The sequence below is a fragment of the Narcine bancroftii genome, chromosome 5 (assembly GCF_036971445.1).
Source record: "Narcine bancroftii isolate sNarBan1 chromosome 5, sNarBan1.hap1, whole genome shotgun sequence".
Classification (NCBI taxonomy): domain Eukaryota; kingdom Metazoa; phylum Chordata; class Chondrichthyes; order Torpediniformes; family Narcinidae; genus Narcine; species Narcine bancroftii.
Genome location: NC_091473.1, coordinates 170,603,762 through 170,618,244, shown reverse-complemented (window position 1 = coordinate 170,618,244; position 14,483 = coordinate 170,603,762). Strand labels below are relative to the sequence as shown.

Genomic DNA, 14,483 nt, shown 5'->3' with positions numbered 1-14,483 from the left:
CACCCTCCCACCATGGACACCACCCCACCTCAATGCCACAGACTTTTAAAAAAATTTAATTGTTTGCATCATTAATCAAATATCCATAGCCCAATGATACAAAAAAAGTACTTTCTCCCCATCCCCCCCACCCAAAAGTAAGAGAAGAAACACCTGCCATTTAATATACAATTATATTAGCATAGACATTCATTAATTGTTATTAAAAATTACTAATTAAGAGAAATGGATAAGATAGAAGGTGGACGGAAAATTATCCATAAAATCCATATATGGTTTTCCAAATACTATAAAAATTTTCAACTCTATTCCTTAAACTATATGTAATTTTTTCGCAAAAGTACACAATTTTGCATCTCATTATACAATGACGCAGACTAAAAGACAACTGACTGTGTTCGTTCGCAGACATGCGCATTCCCCCCCCTCTCCAGCAACCCTATGAAGGACCCTACAAGGTGAACCACAGAAGTGGCAACACATTCACACTCGACATTGGGTGGAGGGAGGAACTATTCGCGCCAACTGCCTTCACCCCACTTAGCTCGACCTCAGCCAGCCAGTTGCCCTACAGCCAGCCAAACATAGGGGCAGGTCCCCCTAAGGTGAAACCAACACAGGATTCGGGGGCACAGCATACTATCGCTGGTTCGGGGGTGGTGTGTGGTTGTGTGGCAGTGCACATCTCTGACAGCAGGCGAACCAGCTCTGTGTTACAGTCGTGGCAGCGGAGCAGCCACGTCAAGATGGCACTGCAAGTATAGTCTTTTCCGTCACCTGGGTCAGGTCCACATGTGCGTGGGGCAACATCATGACGTGGTTTCCAGTGTGAGGGAAGGACTTATCCGTGGCTTTAAGGCGCAATGCAGGAATTTGCAATAAACAACTGGAGTGCAGATGAGCCCAGTGAGTACTGGTCTCGCTCTTTCGACTCTGTTTAGCTGCCGCTACAATGGCATAGATTTGAGGCAAGATAAAAAGGGGTTTGGAGGGAAAAAAGTATTTTTTGTCTAGAGTGGCTGGAATCTGGAATGCACTTAATGGAAGCAGGTTCTCTCACCACTGTTTCTAGACTGGAATTGGCAACACACAGTCTATTGACCCAATGCTTGTGAATGCTATCTAAAGCTGTTCCATCAAACCAACACCATCGTGAAGGAAGCATATCAGTATTTCCTCAGAAGTTTGCAGAGGCTCAGTCTGGCATCAGAAACCTTGATAAACCTACAGGTGTGCAGTGAAGTGTGTGCACACCTGCATCATGGCCTGGTATGGGGGCACCAATACCTCTGAAAACCCTGTAAAAGGTTGTGGATACAGCCCAACACAAGGCAAAGCTCTCCCCATCATAAAGAACATCAAATGTACTGCTGCCATCAGAGAGCAGCAATAATTATCAAGGATCCACACCACCCAGGACATGCTCTGTTCTCAGTCCTGTCATTTGGAAAGAGCTACTGGTATCACAAGACTGGCACCACCAGGTTCAGGAACATCAGACTCCTAAATTCAGAGATTTATTTAAGGAGTCTTACTTTGCACATTATTTTTTTACTGCATATTTATTTTCAGTGTTTGCAATCTGTATGCATTTCTTTCTTTTGTATTTAGAGTAATGAGAAATTCTGCTTGTCTTGCAGAAAAAAAAATCTCAGGGTTATATGTACTGTCATCTACTCTAACAATAAATTTGAACTTTGAAATGAAAAAGGTCTGGATAAATACTTGATCACCATGGACACAATGGGCCCAAGGACTTGTGCCTATGCCATATGGTTCCATGACACCCACTTCTCTCAAATGATAGCAAGGTACCGCAACTTACAGTAATGCACCATATTGTTTCACTATTGAATTTTCAATTACTCCCATCTGACAATGAATTTCTCAAAAGCAATTATTTTGTGTGAATTTATAAAATCTTCAAAATGATCACAAAACTCCTGCCTCAAAGAATGCCAATCTGGCACCATAAAGATCATTCACACGCATTTCCCCACTTGCATTACCTCCAGATTTTAGCTGCTTCCAAAATGTTCACCCATTTCTCCAAGCCTTAGAATTTCAATTCCCCCAATCAACTTCCTATTTTCCAAGAGTGTGAACATCCAAATGTTTAATACATTTTCCAACATCAAATCCAAGACAATCCTCCTGTACTTTCTAATCTCCCAGGGATCAAAAACCTTTAAAGACTTTGGGTATTATTTCCTTGTAACATGCCATCACTCCAGGAACTCTACATGGATTAAAATTTTACTGAAGGATTAAATTCCTTCACTCCACTATTGGTCCTGAACCGAAACTTCAAATCTCCTTTCCATCTTATTATCCTTTAAATAAAACAGGCATCCCTGTTATTACCACTTTTGGTTCAATTGAAAATTAAACTAAAAGCCCTCATGAAATATTGTAAAATTTGCATAAAAAAGGTTATACTTAAATGCAAACTGTTGTGACCATTGCAAAATATGAAGCACATTTTACTAATACAAGAATATCTTTCTCTGGCAATAGAAGAAAGTGAAAAATGAAGGAATGGGGGAAAAAAGGACAGGCAAGGAAGGGTTATAAGTGAATAATTTTAAAAAAGGTATTCTGGTGACACATGACAAGTTTTCCAAATAGAGAGAATCTACTCTTGACTTAATCGCAACAGACAAATATAGATGAATATGAAACTAAAAAAAAAGGCCAAACAAAGACTGGTTCCAGCATTGAATGTCATACCACATATATACTGTAAATTCATGATCATGGGACAACAACAGAATTGAAAGAACTGATTTCTCGTTGTACTGTACTTGCAATGAATGAGATGTCTTGATGGAATGTACACTCAACAAACTATCACTGCATTTTGCTACATGTGATAATAAACCTGAATTCAAGTTTAGCATCTAATTTTGTTTAGAAGGAAATTGCAAACACAGTCTGCTGAAATACAGGAAATGGGATTGTGCTGTACATTAGCATGGACTCAAATAGCCAAATGTGTTTATTGGTTGTCTGAGAAAATGGGAAATGAAACCGCAGGGAATTACCAGATCAAGTGAAAGGCAAGACAATCCATTTTGGGATAACAAATAGAAAGCTTGTTTTTAAAAAGTGTCAAACTATATTGTATTAATTGGTGTCCAGAAATCCAGGTATATTTACACAAGAAATACAAAGTTAGCACCAAATACATCAAGCGTTATGAATAGAAATACAGTAGTATGTTGATCGTTATTGTAAAGTAAATGAAGTACTAGAGCAACAATGTCTTCCCGCAATTATACAGGAGGTTCATGCTTAGGGGAATTTAAGTGTGGATGTTGTGAAGATATGACCCATGATGGGGGAAGTCGCAAACGAGAAGCAAGATCACAGCACACAATTCCAAACATTAAGGCTGAGGAATCTCTTGGACTTTCTTGGACAGCATTCTCAATTGGCTATTAAAAATATACAAGGCCAAGATAGGGAACCAAAAAGGAAAGCAAGGGTATATGTGACTTATACAAAATAGAGAAGTCAAAGATCATTCTTGAGAAGGGTGGAACAGAGTGGAGGAGCCTACTCATGCTGTTTCTTATGCAAATTATGCTTCTCTCCAACCTTCAACATCGTCAGATTAAGTATTTTGAGGAGCAATAATAAATTGATGCCGACAAACATTTCCACCAAATACAATTAGAGGTACAGTGATCAACATTTTAGTGAAATTAAAGAGGAAAAAAATAAAAGTAGAGCTGTCACTTTTTTTAGCCAATGTTGAGGTTCAGTCACCTCTTCGAAATTCAAAAATTAAATCAATATCCTTGTGGAATCAAACATTTTCACATGAACCTTTTCTTGTGTTGTTGGTGCAGAAATAGATCTCAGGCCCCAGTACGTCCAAAAATAATCTGGAACAGCTTCCAAGAGAATTGCTTACAACAAGTGTAGGTTAAATTAGGAGCTGAACATCAACTTCACCCAGATCTATTATTTGGAATGCTCATATGACCAATGAGTACTGAACCATCCTTGAGACACAATCAAATGAAGTGGTGTAAAGAATTTGATCAGTGAACCTACTGCCAGGCACTTGGATAGTCAGAATCATAATTTATTGTCATAAACGTCACAAAATTTGTTGTTTTGCGGCAGTATCACAGGATATAAACCAACTTACAAAATAAATAAAAATTGTGCAAGAAAAAGTCAAAGCAAGGCAGTATCTGTGGTTCATCGTTCATTCAGTTCTCTGATGGCAGAAGGAAAGAAGCTGTCCTTGTGCCGCTGAATGTCCATTTTGAGGCTCCTGCACCTTTATCCTAATGGTAGCAGAGTTAAGATGACATGGCTGGTTGGTGGGATTACTTGAGGGTAGACACTGCCCCTTGCAGATATCCTCAATGGAGTGAAGACTGGTGTCTGAGATGTTGCAGACAGAGTGAGCATCCCACGAGTATTTTCTTGCCCTGAGTATTGACACCTCCATACCAGCCAGAATGCTCTCCACAGTACAGCTATACAAGTTTTCAAAAGTCTGCTATGACATACCAAATCTCCTCAAACTCCTCACAAAATAGAGCCGCTAGTGAGACTTCTTCGTGATTGCATCAACCCAGAAATTTGAAGTTCTTGAGCTTCTCCATTGCTGACCCCTCAGTGACGTCTGCTTCATGTTCTACTGACTTTCTCCTGAAGTTCATAATCATCTCCTTAGTTTTGCTAATGTTGAGTGCCAAGTTGTTGAAGTGACACCACTCAACGAGCTGATCTATCTCCCTTCTGTACACTTTCTCATTGTTGTCTGCCGACAACCCATGTGTCATCAAATTTGTAGACAGCCTCAGAAATGTGCCTGGCCACACAGTCATGGGTGTATAGTGAGAAAAAGCAGTGAGATAAGTATGCATACTTGAGGGGTGCCTGTGTTGATTAACAGTGAGGAGATGTGGTTTACAATTTGTACTGACTGTGGTCTTACGATGAGGAAGTCAAAGCCCAGTTGCAGAAGGGGGTGCAGAGGCCAAGGCCTTGGAGCTTGTTGACCAGCATGGAGGGAATAATGGTGTTGAAGGCAGAGCTGTAGTCTATGAAGAGCAGCCATATGTACACGTGGCTATTTTCCAGATGATCCAGAGCAGAGTGGAGAGCCAGTGATATTGTGTCTGCTGTGGACTAATTGAGACAATAGGTGAATTGCAGTGGGTCCTTTGCTTTGGTACTTGTTAATTCTAGTCATGACCAACCTCACAAAGCATTTCATCACAGTAGATATTAGTGCTCCTGGGCAATAGTCATTGAGGCCGCTCCCTTCTTGGGTACCAGAAAGATTGATGCCTTTTTGAAGCAGGTGGGAACCTCTGACTGCAGCAATGAGAAATTGATAGCATCCATGAACACTCCAGCTAGTTGGTTGGCACAGATTTTCAGCACCTTGCCAGGTACTCTGACAGGGATTGACACCTTGCGAGGGTTCACCCTCTTGAATGATATTCTGATATCGGCCTTAGAAATACATCACAGGGACCTTGGGCTTTGTAGGGATTCGAGTAGGTAATGTTGAGTTCTCCTTCTCAAAGTGGGTATAGAAGGTGTTCAGCTCATCAGGTAATGAAGCATCACAGCCATCTATGCATTCACCATGACTTTGTAGGATGTAATGGCCTGCACTCCCCGCCATTGCTGGCATGTATCTGTCTCTAGCTTCTTCTAGAATTGCTTCTTTGTTGCAGAGATAGCCTTCAATAGATTGTGCATGGATTTCTTGTTGAGATCTGGATCCCCAGCCTGAAGCACATGGATTTCTTGTTGAGATCTGGATCCCCAGCCTGAAGCACATGGATTTCTTGTTGAGATCTGGATCCCCAGCCTGAAGTACCCTTGATCTCGCCCTCAGCAGATTACGAATCCTCCGATTCATCAAAGGTTTCAGATTGGGGAACTCTCGGTATGTGCACATGGGCTCACACTGGTCTACGCTGTTGCATATTCAGGTCTGAGAATCAGTCCTTGAATATGGTCTGGTCCATCGATTCAAAGCAATCCTGCAGGCTCTCTTCTGCTTCCCTCTACTAAAATTATCCCATCTTTACCACTGGTCCTGTATTCCTCAGTCTCTGCTTGTGCGCCATAAGTAGAAGTACAGCCAGATGATCAGACTTGCCGAAGTGCTGCTGCTCCATTACTTCATAGGCATTCTTCCTGGTGGTATATGTGTTGGTAGTAGTTTGTTACAGACTTCTTCAGAGTGGCTTGAATGATTCCTACAATGTTTGGGAAAGGATCAGGAAGTGTTGTCTCGTGGCTGCTCAGTCCCTCCAGTGCTAGCCCAATGTTAGCCTGTGGCAGGATTTACATACCGCCACAGGCCAACATTGGGCTTGCACTGGAAGGACTGACACTGTGATGAGCAGCCACAAGACAGCATGATGACGGCAATGAACTCCTTCAATGGATAGAATGGACAGCCATTGATCGCCAGATGTTCCAGGTCAGAGGAGCAGGACTGGGACGTTTGTGCCATATGATGAACTGACGATGATACAAACACTGCCTCCCCTCAGCTTTCATGATGCTGTTGTCCAGTCAGCACACCGGAGCGGAGGTTGTAGCCCAAAGGATGTAGAGCTGTGTCCGGAACATCCTTGCTTTGCCATGTTTCCGTGAAGTACATCACACAGCACTCCCCCAAAGTCTCTCTGATTTTGTGATCTGGCTCAGAGTTCATTGAGTTTGGTTTCTAAGGATTGTACGGAGGCCAGGAGGATGGTACGGGGCAGAAGCCTCCGGGTGCAGCATGTTAACTTAACCTGTAGCCCTCCTCTGCGTCCTTGTGGTTGGGTCTTCCTTAAATGGCCCATGGGTCAGCTGCTCATAGCTCCTGTGGTGTTCAAATGGCCCATGCACTAGCTCTTCACATCTCCCACTGTGTCAAATGGCCTGTATGTTGGATGCTAGTAACACAATATATCTTTGCTTTTTATGTATGCTCAAAGACCGGTTGAGTTCCTCATGCTGCATTTTACGACTATCACAATGTCTGCAAACTTTTGTTTCATTCAGTTTAAATGGCCGTTTGAAACTCCTGTGGTGTTTAACTTGACTATGCATCATCTGTTCAAATCTGCTGGGGTCTGACGAAGTCTGCTGCTTTTGTCAATTGTGAGAATTAAATCCATAACGTTACAACTTTAGATGCTATTTTTTTTTTTGCAATATAAATTTGCCTTTCATTCAAATTCATTGTTATCCAAAATGCTATCATCAAATGAAGACTGAATTAAGCACAAACCTTAAACACAAGAGGTTATATTTACAAGTGTTGACAGTGATTTTTTTTTGCATCTCTGGTTCTGGGTGAGCAAGATTTTGTATCACTTCCTCATGAAGGACAATTATATTTGAAAGAATACAAAGCACATCAACAATAAATAAACTTCAGACACAAATCACATGCAGAGAAAAAGTTTATTGAGACTCAGAATCGCAAGATATCCCTTGGCACAAATATTTACTTTTTCTCATATTGATTTTCCCCAGTCGGAACAGATTTAGGGTGATGAGAAAATGGTATGAATTTGTACATTACGATCACCTTCAAATTTTATGTCTGTATAAATTAGAATATAACTAATTTTGAGGTTTTTTTTTTACTGCCATTTCTACTTGTTATTTTAGCAGAAATTGAAGAATCAAATACAAGGTTTTCCTGATTTAAATACAGATGTTCTCTGACGTTGAGCAAGAAATAGCACATTCCCAATACAAGCTTCAAGGGTATGGCAATAAAATTGAATAGTTCATTTCTTGTTTGCTCAATTTTTATTACCTCTTTTAGCTGTTGTGTGATGGAAGCTAGATGATCACTTTCAGACTGGGCATTGGTAAGCACGTTTTTCATCTGTTTTAGTTCTGTCTGTAACTCCAGAATCTTCCCCACATAATATGCCTCTTTAGAAGCAGACTCCTGAATCAAGGACTCTTCACGACTCTCTCCATCAGCTGCTACTTTTTTGTGGTTACTATATGCCTGACCAAAAGCCTGAAAGAATAATAAAACAAACGACAATTAACTTACAGAAAAAGTTAAACCTTAAAAATATTTCAGACAAGAAGCAGTTAATTAGAAGAGGTATACTGCAAGGCAATTAGGAACAATCTCCAGAGATTATTGCCCAGTTCAAGTGTGTAGATAAAAATATAGCTTTATTACATGAATACATATAAGCAGTACAGGCAGTCTGCAGGTTATTCGTGCTCCATTCTTGAGAATTGTACATAGCCAGACAATTTGCAAGTTGGTCGTTTAAAAAAAAGGGACAGAATCTAAGAAACAGCCCTGATGGGAGAGGGAGCAAATGTGATTAGCACTCCCCGACTTGTTCAACCCACCTCCAAATTGTTGCAGTTTGATGGATGGGGTGGATAGGAAGAGAAGGCACACAGAAATACCATTTCCAACCTGTAGAAGATGACCACAACCAACAAATTTATCATTCTTGTCTCAATTCAATCGTACCTATGACATATCTTTACGTCAGCCAGATGTAACAGGGGAGACCTGTATTATATACACTATTTTTAAGTCTTCCCATCAGTACTGTTCACTTATTTAGCTTGCTTTATTTTTAATGCAGATATAAAGCATCAAATGCAATTCTTCATGCATGATTATTGCCATGTTAAAGTGTGGCTTTGAAGACAAAAAGTGGTCCACAAGTTTCCAGGGTCTCATCATAGATTTTAACCATCAGACAATGAAGTTCTACGACAAAGGTGGAAAGGAAGAGGAGTTCAATTACATGGATACAAAGGGCAAACTGCATCACATCACTTCCCCTGCTAATCTTTCCCCGCTCCCCATCACACTCCCTCTACCATGCTTGAGTGAAGAACTGAATGATGATTTGGAGCTTGCGCTCCAAACATGCAAATACTTGTCTGTGCCCTATTGACTACAGCTGAGAGAGGTCTTTGATTTGGAATGGACGCAATGCAGTTTAAATGTTCCAATTTATTTTGTAACTAATCCAATAGGAAATATGTTGGAGGCAAAGTACAATATTATGGCAAAAGAGAAATAAAAGTGTGCCAGCAATTATACAATCTAATTTCACATAAATCTGCACTGCCACGAGGTCAGTTGTGGGCTCACTAATTACCATCAGTTGTAAGCTACCACACAGGAGATTCAAGATGGATACAATTACTTTGGAAAAAGTCCATTGAGATGTTTTTTGAAGGTATATCTCAATCTATGGGAATGTCCACATTTTCAACCTTTAGATGTCAGAAAACAGTGTGATGATTTAGAATATTGTAGTTCCAGACCCTTCTCTTGTATTTGCCAAGTAATAGGCCCATACTCTCAAACAGGTCAACACTGCCTTGGAGATCAACTTCTGAGTATGTGCCAACATGCTACACTTGACAATTGCGTTCTAAATTACCTTGGTATTAGGTTGGACAGTTTCCCAATAATCTAAACATTACTTCCACATGGCCTTTGATCTCATTAAATCCTTTGACTATCGATCACGAGGGACCATGGAACATCTTGTTAAAATGCAGCTGTCCAAAGAGACTCTTCTCTGCTTGACCTTCATTTTATGATGGGATCAAGCAATGAGACCATGAGCAGATCCAATCAGAGTGAAGACAACTGTCAAAAAAAGTCAATTGTCATAATGCATTTCTAATTTTGTATATTATGCTGTCACCACGTATAAAAATATCCATTTGGTAGAGGAAGCAAAAACAGTGCCCTCCATAATGTTTGGAACAAAGACACTTCTTTCCATTTTTTGTCCCTGTGCTCCAGTTTTAAATTTAAATTCAAATAATTCACATGTGATGAAAGTGCACATTCCAGATTTTATTCAAGGTCATTTGTAGACATTTTGGTGCAACTACATTGAAATTAAAGCAATTTTCATATATATAGATATATATATATATCTATATATAGTCCCCTTATTTCAGGGCACCATAATATTTGGGACATAGTAATGGGATGTATATTTAAGTAGTCATGTTTAGTACTTTGTTGCATATCCCTTGCATAATGACTGCTTGAAACTTGGTGCTGAGCATCTTCACTGGTGATGCTCTGCCAAGCTTCTACTGCAGCCATCTTCAGCTCCTGCTTGTTTTGGGAACTTTTCCCCTACGTTTTCTCTTCAGCAGATGAAAGGCATGCTTAATTGGATTGAGATTGTGTGGTTGACTTGGCTATTCAAGAATTTTCCAATTTTTAGCTTTGAAAACACATTTGTTGCTTTTGCAGTATGTTTGGGATAAAGTGCCATCCAATGAGTTTGGAGCCATTTGCTCAAACTTGAGCAAAACGATGGTTCTATACACCTCAGAATTCATTTTGCTTCTGCCATCAGCTGTTAGATCATCACTGAAGATAAGTGCACCAGTACCCATGGCAGCCATACATGCCCAAGCCATAATAACAACACCACCAGGTTTCACAGATGAGATGGCATACTTTGGATCTTGGGCAGTTCCTTAACACCTCCACACTTTGCTCTTGCCATCACTCTGTTACAAGTTAATCTTGGTCTCATCTGTCTGCAAGACCTTTCTCTGAAATACCACAGACTCTTTTAGATACTTCTTGGCAAACTATAATCTGGCCACCCTGTTTCTGTAGTTTGCATCTTGCAGTGTAGCTTTTGTATTTCTCTTCATGATGTCTCTGCAGACAGGAGTCATTGATACATCCACAACAGCCTCCTGAAGAGCGTTTCTGATCTGTCAGACAGGTGTTTGGGGATTTTTATTCATTAAGAGAATTCTTCTGTCATCAGCAGTGGAGATCTTCATTTTTGTGATTACTGAGCAAACCAGTATGCTCTTACTTTTTAATGATGTTCCAGTTAATTTTGGTAATCCTCAGGTTTGTGTGTTGTCTCTTAGTATTTTATTCTCGTTTTTCAGCCTTGTGTCTCCTTTAACTCTCATTGCCACAATCCTGGTCCTCATGTTGAAAAATGGCCACTACAAACTCCAAAGGTGATCAGAAGAAAACCTATCTCTCTTATACCTGCACCAATGAAGCCATATAACTGTTTACGGCATGGAAACAGGCCATGTCGGCCCTTCAAGTCCACGCCGGTTCACTTGAACAACTCCACTAGCTTCCCCCTCCTGCTCTCTGCCCATAACCCTCCAACCCCTCACATCCATTTACACAACCAACCTTCTCTTAAATGACAGAAGGGACCCTGCTGCGACTATCTCTTTTGGAAGATCATTCCATTCTGCCACCACTCTCTGAGTGAAAAAGCATCCTTTAATATTTCACCTAAAGCCATTAAATGTAGCTGAGTAATCACAAACACTTGTGATGCCAAATATCCCAAACATTGTGCCCTTAAAATTGGAGAAGTATTTATAAAAATTGCTGTAATTTCAACATGGTCAAACCAAAATGTATACAAATAACCTTGAATAAAATCTGGAATGTGCACTTTAATTACATGTGAATTGTTTGATTATAAATTTAAAACTGTGGTCCATGGAGGTAAATAAAGGGAAAAAAGTCTGTCCCAACTATTATAGAGAGCACTGTATTAGATGCCTTAACACCCAAGGTTACAGCTTGTAGGCCTCCTTTAAGGTAATAGAGTCAAATCAAGACTTTCAAAAGAGAACCAAAAAGCCATTTGAAGAGAAATAATTTACAGGACCATGGAAAAAAAAACTTAGAAATAGAACTGACTGAATTAATCTTCAGAACCAACAAGGATTTGATGAATTGCAAGGCGTTTTATTCCTGCGTTGTGACCTTGATTCAAGATTTACTCAAAGAAAGTTTAAGCACATGGGAAAACTAAGATATCCATGGTATTCCAAATTATGAAGGAATCAATTTCATATGCAGATAAAGTTAAAAAAGTTTTTAACAGACTGGCAAAATACTATTGTAATATATTTTTGATGATATAGTTGTTCATGTCACAAGTTTAGGTGATTTCTGTGAATTGCAAAATAAATAATATTGAATTCACAATCTCTTACTATGCAAGAGGAAAACATATGGGAAATCATCCTTACAACCATGACTGCAGTTAACCAGGAAACATTAGACTATCAAGATCCTAATACAGAAATAGATGATTGAACAGAATTTAGCATTTAAAAAATTCCTTCACTGAAACATTAACCATGTTTCAGAAATAAGGCACTTTGGAACATCACAAGAGCACTTTATTTTTGCCTGTGTACTCATCTGACCTTGTGAAATTAATTATGCTTTACCAGCCACAAGATGAAAAATTCAAGATTCAATACTTGCACTTTTTTCTTTTTCTGCTTCATTGAAGAATAGCTATTTTATTCAACAGCACAAGATAAAAGATCTTAATAGAAGACAAGCAACTCATTCCTATCACATTGACTGTACACAAATAAAACATTATCCTCTTTGATTCACCAAATATTTTGCATGTTTATTGGGGGGGGGGGGGGGGAGCAGGGCAAAGCCATTTTCAGTTCAAATGCATGGCCTAGAACAATCCTTATTTTCAGAGTCCTGTATAGAGTTGCCAAGAAGACTATTATTCAGGATTAAAAACTCAGAAACTAATTGTTAATCATACAAGGGTCAATAATGATTTGTGCGAAGGGGCGCACACTGGCCACCCCTACAATGACCTTGACAGGGTCATCAGGGACAACAGCTCCACTTTCGTCCTCTACGTTGGCAGTAAGGAGGAGACCTTTACCATCAACCACCTGAAGCCAGCATATCTGGACCGTAACCAGCCGGTCTCCACTCCTCCCTGTGACACAGGAGCAGACCACCCAAGTGAATGGCTCAATTTCTGGTTCTGGGGTAGGGGGAGGGGTCATGTAGCAGCCCATGCACACAGACTAGCCCACAAAATGGCTGACAAATGCGGCGACTGCATAGACCTGGGGGTGACATCAGCAATCATTCCAGATGACCTCCTGCATGGCAGGAAAGGAGTGAACTGTGATGGGAACAACAGCCAATCCAAGGCCGGCGTTCCAATGATGCGGTGCCCTGACGTCAGTGCTTGGCCCATATAAACACAACGGCAATGTAATAAAGCCCTCTCGACTTCAAGACTTTGGTGTGTGTATCGTTCTTCTCCACGCCCATGTAGCATGAATGCTACAAAACATTTATATACCAATTTAAGGAGATAGATTTGTAGAACTTAACAGGAAAGATGAACAAACAAAATTCACACTCAGTACACGAGATGATGTGACTAAAATTAAGATGATGGCAGATGACCAAAAACAGTCAAAAATATTGGAGAACAGTTGTTGGGGTGGGGGGGGGGGGGGTGGGGAAAGGGGGAAAGAAAGAAAGAAAATACTCAGGGCAAATTGTTGAGTATGATTTGGACACCTCATGGTTAAGAAAGAATGAAATTTGGTCCATGAGAGAACCCAGAACTGAGTGAGTATAACAGGAATAGTCGGACTAGAAGGGGTTCCTGAATTAGTAGGAATGAATCTAAGAGAAGATTTGAAAAGGGTGAGAATTTTTAAAAACAGATTTGGATTTAATGAGGCTCAGTGTCCACATGACTATGATAAGGTGATCAATATTTGGAACAGATTACAATGTGTAACCATTGTTTTGGTTAAGTTTAAATGAATAGAAGAGAATGCCAGACAAAGCATTAAAAACCAAGGTATAAAGGTCATATACATGGTTACGCATTTGTAGCAGATTTTATGCAGTTTTATCAATGGAGTGTATTTGTGATCAAAAATTCATGTTAAAATCAAATTTGGCAACTAAATTATAAATGGGTCCGTTCAGACAGAAGAATGACATGTCAGTTGTTGGCAATCATATTTGTGGCCAGGATTTTAATTTGCTGGAAATTTTCTGCTCATTTAAAACTGCATATTGGACTGGTATATTGAACTAGATATCATCTGCAGACTCAGGACTCTGCATTTTTTTCAGATATCAACGACATGTAGTGTAATTTGTCAATGAGAAAGTGAAAGATGGACTCAGAGAACTCAAGATCATGGTAACATGTCCAAGAATCAAAACTATTATAGCATCAATAAAATTTGAATCCAACTGTCCTGCCCAGGTTTGATCTTCAGCAGCCATTCTCAATGGGAGCCACAGCATATTTAAGTAAAAGCCTTGGTTTCTTTTTACCCCATGTGACAAATGTTTTTTTATGTAATCAGGAGAGAAATACAGAAAAAAAAGCAAAACTTAAGTGCCTTACAGGAAAGAGGCCCCATAAACTTTGAGCAGAGTCCTCAGGGGGACCAAAAAAGGTTGTCAATGGCTGATTTAGAGGGACTGGACAAAGGTGCATGTCAAAGGCAATACATAAATTGAGATGCATAAAAAGAGTTAACCATGGCCACAGATATACAGAATATCATGCAACTTTGACATGGATCAAAAGAATTGACAAAGGCAGTGATTTTGTTGGTTTACATGGATTTTTAGCAAGGTGTTTTTGTTACTCAACCGCGGATAG

At 39.9% G+C, this 14,483-nt stretch overlaps 1 protein-coding gene across 7 annotated transcripts in view; it reads right to left on the bottom strand.

Annotated features, from left to right (window-relative positions):
* LOC138764182 (protein bicaudal D homolog 2-like) overlaps positions 1 to 14,483 on the bottom strand; it is an 82,265-nt gene that overhangs the window by 58,247 nt on the left and 9,535 nt on the right. For all 7 annotated transcript variants that reach the window (XM_069939748.1, XM_069939745.1, XM_069939746.1 and 4 more), the window contains exon 2: positions 7,808 to 8,020. In XM_069939748.1, the coding sequence (XP_069795849.1) occupies positions 7,808 to 8,020 (213 nt within the window). The remainder of the gene's footprint in view (positions 1 to 7,807; positions 8,021 to 14,483) is intronic.